Raw genomic sequence first — 11,116 nt, 5'->3', positions numbered from 1 at the left:
TCTAGAGAGAGAAATGAGAAGAAGAAGAGGGTCTTCTTCTAAGGTTGTTTGTTTTCATCTCTTTCCTTCCTCCATCTTGAGTTTTCTGAGAGCATCTCAGATCTGAAACTCCTCCTCCTACTTTTCATCTTTGGAAGAGTCTAAATCAAGAAGAAGGAGGCACCTGATCAACCATCAAAGAAGGATCAGCGCAGTACTAGCATACTGTGCTGATTTTCTGAAGCAGGACTTCTGATCGAGATTCGTGAGCTCGTGTGGATGACTCCTAGAGGCCGGACGCATGTGCGGCTTATAACATCATCCTCAAGCCTGGATCAACGAGGTTAGAACGTCTAACTTGCAAGGTAATATATCTGATCTATTGTTTAATACATACATTAGATGTAGTATAGAAACATATTGATATGATCAACATATAGTTCATGCTCTATATATTTTAATTTTTGATTTAATGCTATGTAATAATCATGTCCTATAATTTTCTAGTTTTAAAAAATAAATTTTGATTTATTTTAGTCTTCCACTGTATGATCTTGAAAAAGTTTCAAGATCTAACCCTGAAACCCTAGATCTGGTTCCTTCATTTGGATCTCAAGATACATGATCTGATCCGATCCGACCCGAACCAGATCCAAATATAAGATCCAAACTCAGTTAGAATGGCTCACCCAAATAAGAATTTGGGCTTGGGCCAAAAAAATGACTCACTCAAATTCTTTCTTAAATCTCTTACTAAAATCTTTAATACTGTCACACTGCCACAAGATCATTAATACACTGCACAAGAAATGCCATTCTTACAGCTAACCTCGGAACTTCTCTAAAAGTCCTTCCACAAATATAAAGTAAACTGGGAACATACCAATAGTTGTTCATAATTAAAATATTCAATTACCTGTTTACTGTTGTACATTACTATTACCTTAGGGATGGTATACAATATCTACTATCAATGGGTGAAGTGAGAAGACGTGGGATGGAAGGAGAGAAAAGAATATCTATATGAAAAGATAGATATGGCCATGCTATTTTGCTGTCGACGTGATTACTAATTTTATTTTTTGTAGATTTTTAAATCCGTAATCCGATTCGATCCGAATTAGACCCAAACTGGACTCGCATTTCATGGATTGGGATCGGGTTATATATGGACCCGACCCGACCCGAATGATCCAATGGGTCAATAAATTCGGCCATGGACCCAACTCGATTCGATTTTTTATTAGGATGGGTATGGATCCAATATCAAGATCCAATCAAGAAATCGGGTCGGGTCGGGATCACTCAAGATCCGATCCGACCCGATCCATTTGCAGGCCTACTAATGGCATTAGAAGTAACTTGGGTTGGATGAAGTCTATAAAAATCTAAAACATTACTTAATGAAAGGATGTAAGAAAAATCAAAGTTCAGACCGAAGTGCCTCATCATAGAATGTGACATAGTTTTCTGAATGTTCGGTAACCCTATCATCCCAACCTGGAGCTATCAGTTGAAATTTTTCAGGAATCAAGTATTTACCCCTAAGTTCCTAAAGATCAAGATCGATCAAGATAAATTGCTCAGTATCAAGATCGAAATAATCCAAAAATCTCCTTATGGGAGACTCTGAATCCTCTCAACCTGAAATACTGACCTCAGTTGTTATCCGAGATGGTGTTTTTACTTCAAACTCAAGCAGCGGTTGGGTTGATCGAGGCACACGATCATCTCGACTTATCTCACTATTATTGAAAGATATTTTTGGAAGGGGAAAAAAAAGGTGCAAATGGGAAGGAGAAAGCAAGCAAGAAAAAGGAAAGAATTGTCCAGAAAGATAAAGCAAAAACTAAAGAAACCTAAAACTCTGGAATCGTATAAAAAAGAAACCAAGAATGAAGAAGTCTATCTAATAAACAAAGAGGAAGGTTCTGAGGAAGCTTTTGAGAATTCTTTTTTGGCTTCGACGGTCTCTTCCTCAGCTCCGATGATGCCGAGAAATCTCCTCTCCAACTTCGATGGTATTAAGAAAGCTCTGAAAAAATTTCGGTGGAGCCTCTACACAGAGAAAACAGTAAAGTGGCTTTCAAATGGAATACAAGCCTATTTATAGAAGTGACCAATGATTTAGATTAATCGGCTACACCACCAAATTAATGCCATTTGTCGATGATCCAACGGTTCTGAGAAGAATCGGTTCGACACACCTCTTCTTGATTAAGCCATACAGATCCAATCTGTATGACAGCTGAAGTGACCAATGACAATATGACACATGGTGCATGCATGTTTGAGTATAGCCGTCCAGATAATAATAAGATTTCGATTCTCTAAGCATTTGTAATTATCAAATTTGACGAATCATTTTCGAGGCTACACCACCAAATTAATGCCATTTGTCGATGATCCAACGGTTCTGAGAAGAATCGATTCGATGCACCTCTTCTTGATTAAGCCTTACAGATCTAATCTGTATGACAGCTGAAGTGACCAATGACAATATGACACATGGTGCATGCATGTCTGGGTATAGCCGTTCAGATAATAATGAGATTTCGATTCTCTAAGCGTCCGTAATTATCAAATCTAACGGATTATTTTCGAGAAACGACATGTCGCTTCGAATGATTAAAAATTAATATTCTCAATTGTCCATCGTACAGCACATTTATATTGACAACAGAAGTCAAAGAAGACCTTTTAAACTAAGTTTCCACACCCGACGTGAAGAATTTCACTGCAAATCTGGAAAGTGGGAGGCATATATGGGTACGTATAAACTGACCTCATCATCGGGCCATGTGACAACATCAGAGTTGTTTGAGAATTATATTGATCAAATTATACTTCTAAGTCAGATCGACTAAAAGCCGATATGGTTCAACCCTCAGCTCAACTATGTACCGATTTGAGCTGACCAAACGTGATTCCTAATAAAGCATGATGATCAACTCAGTTATTTACCAATCGACCATAAAGGACATCGATCCAAAATTGACATGATCCTAAAATATAGACGGTTATCTTACAGCTATCGTCCAACTTAACGACAACTATCCGACTATATTACAACTAATTGCCATGTGGGTAAACAACCCACGATCTCCATATGCAGCTGGATATTTTGTTATAATAAACTAACAGTCTAACAAATTTACCTAACAGCCTAATGGCCTAAGCAAATCCCCTCTATATAAATAGGGGTAAGGTACCCTGTAGGAAGTAAGTCATAACTCAGAGAGCTGAAATTCTGCTGAATCTCTTTCAGCTCTTCCATTGAAGAGAACAAGCGTTCTCATTCTGCTCACTCAAAATCTCTCTTCTTGCCTTCCAGCTTTTCTATTTCTACTATCTGTTCTCAAGGCCTCATCTAACTTAATCATCGAAAGGTCCTAAACAGAAGGATACCACACCAATCCTAAGACTTCTTTTGCAGATTCACTCGTGGTCTACATCGATCTGATCTTTCGTAGCACTTCAGCTCGATCCAGCACCGATCTCGCCCATCTCCCTCTGAAGCCTTGTAGCAACAGTAATAAATCTTTATTTTCTTAAACCTACTACATGATGCTATCAATTGAGTTGATAATAAAAAGTATTTCTATACGGAAAAATAGCTCTTTGCTCATTTTTCACGCACGCACACGTAATTTCTCAACACTGCTTTTATCCAAGTCGGTAACCCAAAAATTTCAAACCCAAACATCAGTCCAACCTCTAGTTGGCATGTAGGCTAAACCTAAAACCGAGACATGGCTGGACCTACATTAAAATACAAGACTGTTTTCAAACCTTCAACAAGAGAAACAAAACATCAAAATAAATAAATAAATAAATAAATAAATAATGCCACTATTTATTCTACTTAGGGGAGCCTTTGTCTCTGCCCATCCACCGGTCACGGCTGAGGCCGCTACGCCAAAAGAAACTCTCCCGCTATCGCCATCCCTTACTACTTTTTGGGGGCGGCAGCTGACCCGCGCCCGCCTCCGATGCATGCAAAGATTTCTCCTCGATCCGGATATGGGTTTTCCCTATAGATTCAAAAGATTATAAACACTGCACTCCCTTTTTCTTTCTATATAACAAAAACCGATAGGAATCCCATATATTAGAGGTTGATGGGGGATGAAGATTGCTCTGTTTCCATTGACAACCTCATCTGCCAAGAGAATGGATTTGATTTGGATGCAGATGATGGTGAAGAGAAACAGCATAAAATGATTATTCTACTCAAAGATGCCGATCTTTCCGAAACCGAAGAGTATATGGAGAAGTTGTTGTTTAGAGAGAGCAGCTTCGAGAGTCGAAGCAATGATCGTTTATCTTGTTCTGATTCCTATTCCTCTGTCGTAGAAGAAGATTGGTTCAAGTGTGTCCGCCTGACTTTAGTCCAATGGATTTTCAAGGTAAACCTTTTGATTCATTTTATTCAATACCGACAATCCATTGTTCTCTCATTTTTTTTTTTTTTTCTTGGGTTGCATTTTAATCAGATGAGAGACTACTTTCACTTCAGCTCCAAAACTGCATATCTGGCAGTGGTCTACTTTGATCGCTTCTTCGTGCGGCGGCAAATCATTGATGTACATAAGATGATGATGTTTTGATTTATGATTTCATTTTTACTTCCAAACTTTCAGTATATTAATACATTTCATATTAAACAGAAGGGGAAGTTATGGGCGATCAGGTTGTTATCGGTAGCTTGTCTATCATTGGCAGCAAAAATGGAGGAATACAGGGTGCCGGCATTCTCAGATTATCAAATAGATGGTTATGAATTCAATAGCAAAGCAATCCAGAGGATGGAGCTCTTAGTTTTGAGTACTTTGGAATGGCGTATGAGTTCGGTGACTCCATTTGATTATCTAAGTTATTTTACATACAAGTTTCAATATCAGCATGAAAAAAAGGATTTCTTACATAATGCGGTCATATGCATATTCGCAATCACCGAAGGTTGGTTATTAGCATGCAATGGTTTCATATACTTCTTTCTTATATTTATTTTAGTTGTTCGCCGACAATTTTCCTTTTGTTTTCTTGTGGATGTAGTAATTAATGTAGTTGATTATCGCCCCTCAACTATAGCTGCAGCTGCCTTATTAGCTGCGTCCAGCGAAAGATACACAAAAGAGATGTTGGAGTCTAAGATAACTTCTAGCTCCCTTTGTGGATCCTTAGAGAAGGTGAGCCGATATATTGAAATTTTTTTAAACTTTAAGTTTAATATGCATGTTGATGGAAAGAATTTAATAATTATTTACCATTAATGCTCTTCAGGATCATGTATATGCCTGCTACAGCATAATGACAGTGGAGTCATCCAAGAATCTGAAAAGAACAAAGAGAGGAGCTTCTTCAGATTTATCAGCAAGTCATTCGAGCATTAGCGATGCCATTGATCTTGCTGATAGTGCCTCTTTCACTGGTTTGAGAGATAAGAGGAGGAGGCTACAAGTGCCAAATATCCAGTAGATATTGCCCCAGCACTGTTTTATTGCATGGGGCATGGATTGATTTTTTTTCTTTTTAATGAGGTTGTTGATTGGATTCTTATTTGTTAGTTTGCTTAGCAGATGGGCTTTGTAGTTGATTGGTGAGTTTGGCTTGAGAAATTTTTGGATTGAGTTCTTGTGTTTAGAGTGAAAAAAAAAGTGGGGGGGGAAGGAAGGAAAGTAGGGTAAAACATTAGCCCAGAGTAAGAAAGCTGATTGATATGTAAAAGCTTGGAGATGAGCCTGGGAAGCAGTTAAAGACTGTTTGTGAATAGTATGGTAGCTGGCCTAATTGGTTCCTTTGTCATTCATCCATCACTACCTTCCATTCATTACCCTTGGCATTCATCCATAATTCCCCACATCCATCCCATTGTATTTGGTCCTGTACCAGTTTTTCCCCTCCAATGTCTAATATGATGATGCCAATGAGCTAGTGAAATTAGTCTTCAAGGTAGGATTTGATTGGTAGTCCTTTTTGACGCAGGTGCTTGTCTGAATCCTTGAAGAGACTGTAAAGAAATGAGAGTGGTTTTGCAATATAGTGCATTTGTCTTCAAGCTGCCAAGCAAAAGTGTGTAAAGGTGATTGAATGCTATTGGATATTGTATGATTCTTGGAATGAGATGTGATTGGATTTGTATATGCTTATTTTTATGTCATCAAACCAAAACCAAGCATTGCTGTTTGAATCACATGAGTTGTTCATGTATGATGAGCGCTATCCTCGTTAGCGTGGGTGATATCTAAGCAAAACTGTTGAACTCAGAAACTCTAGCTTTGCCATCTCAGTTACTTCAAAATGAATCAACAATCCACTGGCACTGACAGGAAACTGTATACTGAGCTTAAAGTCGAACAATCCGGTCCTGCTCTAAAGCATATGTGTTAGAACTGGTGAAGTGAATTGTATATCAAGCTTAAAGGTGACTTGATGTGGACCTCCACCTCAGACATATCCCAAAGAGAGTGATTTTGGATGTGTATATACTGGTTCAACTGCATCGGAACTCATCAAAACTCTGCAATTAAGGCCTTTACCCCTTCTCCCTTGCATCATCTGTCATATTACCGTGTTAAGCATATTTACCCATGTAAAGATTTGGGAAGAGAGAGAATCTCGGTATCTGGTATTAAAATTACAACAATATGTACATCAAAATATAGCCTAACAATGTGGCTATGAAGGAAAGTATATCAAAGGAAATATCAATTATACTTGGACTGGGGAGAGTTAAGCGATATATTGATGTACTTTCCTTTAATATCCTTTCCTTCACAGCCACATTATTAGGCTATATATTGATGAAAATATTGTTGTAATTGTAATAAAAGATACTAAGATTCTCTCTTTTCCCTTTTACATATCGGGCAAAATGGTGGTCACTTTTGTCACCATTTGGTTGAAAAAAATGAAAAGAGGTAGTCTGCTTGGGCAAGTGTTCTAGCTACCAGGATGGTGGCATTCCAGAAAAATCGCTTGTGCTTCTTTCTTTTCTTGCCAGAGAGAGAGAGAGAGAGAGAGGGGAAGCCAACTAGCTTAGCTTTTTCGCTACAGATGGTCTTTGGGCTTGATCACTCAACAATCTCAGATTTCACAGAGTCTAAGAGCAGTTAAAAGTTTAATAGGGCCCTGGCAAAGAAATGCCTGAGGACTACCACATGTCATCCACTAACCTCAGGTTACAGAAGATTTTACAGGCACTGGCAAAGAAATGACCAAGGACTTTCATAGCTCCTCCACCTCTGCTGCACCTCTCTTTTCCTTATGGAAGTACTGCCCTGTGGAGCATGTGGGCTCTGCCATTTTTTACTGACTTCAATGAAAGGACCAGTATAAACCCCTCAGAAGCCCAAAAATAGATGGAGTGGAATCCTATGCCCTCCAACCACCCCTTCATCTCTCACCAGGTGCCACATGGTTGTGACTTGTGGCTTGATGAACCACAGCTGCCACACATTGAGATGGATTAATCTCCCCTTTCATCAATGCAGTCAAAAACAGGCTTGTGGACAAAGTTTGGTAACTTTGTTGGTTCAAAGGAGTGCCACCTAGAAGTGAGTGGTGCCTCTCTGGCTGGATGGTTGGGGATTAGAAAAAAGAGAAGGGTGGCAATGGAAGTTTATTCAAGAGATGCGTGGTTTTAAACAAAGGATTGCTTCAATTGGTGGCCTGCCCACCTTTCCAGGCCTAAGGATCTCTCCCCAATATAACAGTAAATAAAGACCTTGGGTTTATCAAGCTCAAGGAAAGAGGATAGGAGATCAGTATGACCAGGTCAACAAACATTTTTTTGATAAAAGCTTTGGACCATGATGGTCTGTCTCTTGCTAGTTCATGAATGCTGGAGACAGAGGTAAATTAACCACTGAGGGGTCTGAAACCCTTCATATCTGGAGCACTGTTTGATTGGATGGTGGTCTATCTGTTGCACACTATTGGAAGGACAAATTAGTAACTACAATGTTTTTGGTTGGTTAGCAATCAGACCGCACTTTGCCTTGTTTGGACAAATTATTCAACAACTTATTTATTATATTGGACCATAGACGTACTTGGGGAATTCATTCTTCCTCCTAGACTACGGGTCCCAAACATTTCCTGAGTCTTCTAGATTCTAATTCTAATATCACTCGCACCTCATGGATGTTATTGCGGACTTCATACCCTTCTTATTTCCGTCACATTTGAAAGCAGATAATGAGATAATTGACTATTTTTTGTCTATATTCTAATTCTAATATCACTTGTTAAATAATTAAAGATTGGCCATCAATCCAATCTTTCATCATATTTGCTAGTTTTCCTGCTCTTATATCTCATGGAATCCTCTCCTACTCCCAAACTCCATTCCTTACCTCTCTCTCTTTTGTCCATAGAGCACAAATGGCCCACCATGTTGACAGTTCATCAATCAAAATTTAGGATGTGTTGGTCGATGACTGGAATCAAAATTAGAATAGGAATCATAATAGCTATATCCCTAAATATGTTTAGTTCGTGACTATAATCAGAATCAGAATCAGAATAGAATTTAAATATTAAGAGAGAATCATGATTATATTTTATTAGATTAGGGCATTCTTATTTTCTTTTGGAACCAGAATAGGAATGGGACTATCCCAACTAAATAATTAGAACAAGGTCATTCAGTCCTATTTCCATTCCAAAGTTCAACTCCTCCAAACCAAATATATCCTAGATTTAGTCCAATGATTGGGTTTGAAAATTATGCCCAAGAATGAGCTATTTGGATGGATTTGGATCCTATAGTCTGGCTCAAAAACTTATAGCCTGTTTTGATAGTTGGGTCCAAAATTCTATATGATTTATAGCTCAGCTATCATAAGCATTATATTATAGACTGAGCTAGGCCTACATTTAAAAATATCTTGGACTATTTTTTGAGTGAACTGGCCTGAATCATAGAGGAAAAAAAAATGACCTACTGAATATAATCCAAGATACTTATAAACACATCCTATAATTTAATGCTTTTAGTAATTATACTAGCTTAACCAAAAAATCCCATGAAATTCTAAATCCAACCATCCAAATAGGCTCTTAGGGCCTGTTTATCTGTTTGGGTCTAAAATCCTATAGAATTCGTGGAATTGAGCCAGTACAAGCACAAATCAACCTAGGTTAGGCTTGTTTTGATAAAAATCCTGGGGCTTTTAGAGTAGTCCAATCCGAAATTCATAGGAAAAAAAGGATCTCAACTGAATTTTTGCCTAAACAAGTTCAGCCTAGACTGATTTTTTTAGTTGTACGGGTCAAATCCCACAAATTTTATAGATTTTTGGGTTCAGACAGCCAAATAAGCCCTTAAGAGTTTGTTGGCCCGGCCTACTCCGTTGCCCAACTCTTTGGCCCATGCTCTTTCAGTAATTATTGGTTTGGTCTTGCATGCCCCATCTCAGGTATCTTTTATCCCAAAAGAAGCAGGAAGAAAGAAGATGATGATGACGATGAGGACCAGTGGGGTGCTCGTGTGAAGCATTACTTAATTTCTGTTTCCTTTTTGTGTTGGATATCGAAGAGGCTGACATGCCAGCCCTTCCTATTTTCCAGTGCCTTCTTTAAAACGGGACAATCATGCATGAGCGTTCGTATGCAGATAACTAGAGGATGGATGGGTGGACGAGTACAGGGCACCTGGTTGGGAGACAACTTTATTTTCAGGTAATATATATATATATATGTAACAGTAGACATATGATAAGAACACAGTGGATACTTAAATGTATCATCGAAGTCATGCTCTAAACTAGTTCGCCTAAAAGTCAGCCAGCAACAATGGACGTTTTTCTCTTTTTCACTTATATATAAATAATAGAAATACGAAAAAACATACAACGGCATGAAGAAAGAAGAGACAGGCTTTTTACCAGAAAACCATAACAAAAAAAAAAAAAAAAAAAAAAGAACTCTATGGGACCCAATCCACATGCATTAACCATCCATCATATCCGTGCATTTAGACTGTACAATTTTTCTCTCAGCTAAGCCGAGGTTGAAAAAAAATTCCTATCTTCTCTTTTTTTTCTTTCCCATGGATTTTACTTCAATGAAACGAATAGATTATTTCAATATACGAGATTTCTACCGTTGTACGATGATAGTCAAATACATGCAAAGTTATCGTTATATACAGAAGAACCATTTCTATGCTTTGAACGTAATATCTATATCACAGTGGATGTAGGATAAGAGTCAAATATATGCAGCATTATTTTCATGTATAATAGAACTATTTCTATTTTTTGAACTCATGATATCTATCATCGTCGAGGATCTGGCTCAAGTTGATGAGCAAGAGGGGTGGTGATCTAGGGAGTCGGAAAGTTAGCTGAAGATCTTGATCGAAATAATGACAACCAAGTCTCTAATCGAATCTTTGAGAGTGCTCTAAAATACCACAAGCAAAGAAAGTTTACTTGCTAGAAGTATCCTGATAAGGGATTCTCTAATACCTAAGTCGGTCTTTCTTAATAGAATAGATGATGTTCTAATTCGAAGAAGGCAGAGAGAGAGAGAGAGAAACTAGAGTCTACGTTGGAGGTTTTAATGGGGGTTGGAGAGAGAGAGAGGAAAAGAGAATTCTATGAGTTTGGGAGAGGCTGGTCCCACAGGGACTATATTCAGCCTGAAACTATGAGACTCGTCGAAATCTATTCTAACAATTGCTTTTTGAGCTCACAAGGGCTTCTTGGGACTTGACTTCACTCTAGAGACTTAATTGGAGAATTCCTGAAGAATGGTTTATATAGGTGAGGTCTAGAGTCCATCACAATCGACATCTTGAGACATGTAAGGGAGTTTGTTGGAGATAACTGCTGGCATGTTTGGAAAATATGATGTGATGTGATGAGATGTGAATCTCATGGTTAGAAAGATTGTTTCATCATTATGTTCCCATTGTCGTTGAATAAGAGAAGATTCGAACATCGTTGTGCACTTTTGGAGTGGCCATGTGTTGGGCACTAGTTGGCTGAAATGAAAGGCTTCATAGCTAGTTTGTATCAGACTTCGAATAGTTGGTAGCACCATATCAGACAAATCGGTGTATCAATATCCAAGTCACAATAGAGCCGTTTAGCCACGATCTGCCCTCTAATTAAGCTAAGGATTC

General features: G+C 38.3%; 1 protein-coding gene across 1 annotated transcript; it reads left to right on the top strand.

Moving 5' to 3' along the window:
• Positions 1-3,882: 3,882 nt before the first annotated feature.
• Positions 3,883-6,088, top strand: LOC140854797 (cyclin-D5-1-like). The gene is made up of 5 exons (XM_073250843.1): positions 3,883-4,388; positions 4,476-4,565; positions 4,650-4,941; positions 5,038-5,171; positions 5,266-6,088. Exons 1-5 carry the CDS (start codon positions 4,101-4,103, stop codon positions 5,458-5,460), a joined length of 999 nt encoding a protein of 332 aa, XP_073106944.1. The 5' UTR covers positions 3,883-4,100; the 3' UTR covers positions 5,461-6,088.
• The last annotated feature ends 5,028 nt before the right edge of the window (positions 6,089-11,116 follow it).

This window comes from Elaeis guineensis, chromosome 1 (genome assembly GCF_000442705.2).
Source record: "Elaeis guineensis isolate ETL-2024a chromosome 1, EG11, whole genome shotgun sequence".
Lineage (NCBI taxonomy): Eukaryota > Viridiplantae > Streptophyta > Magnoliopsida > Arecales > Arecaceae > Elaeis > Elaeis guineensis.
Note: the sequence above shows the minus strand (reverse complement) of the source record. Positions and strands in the feature narration are given on the sequence as shown.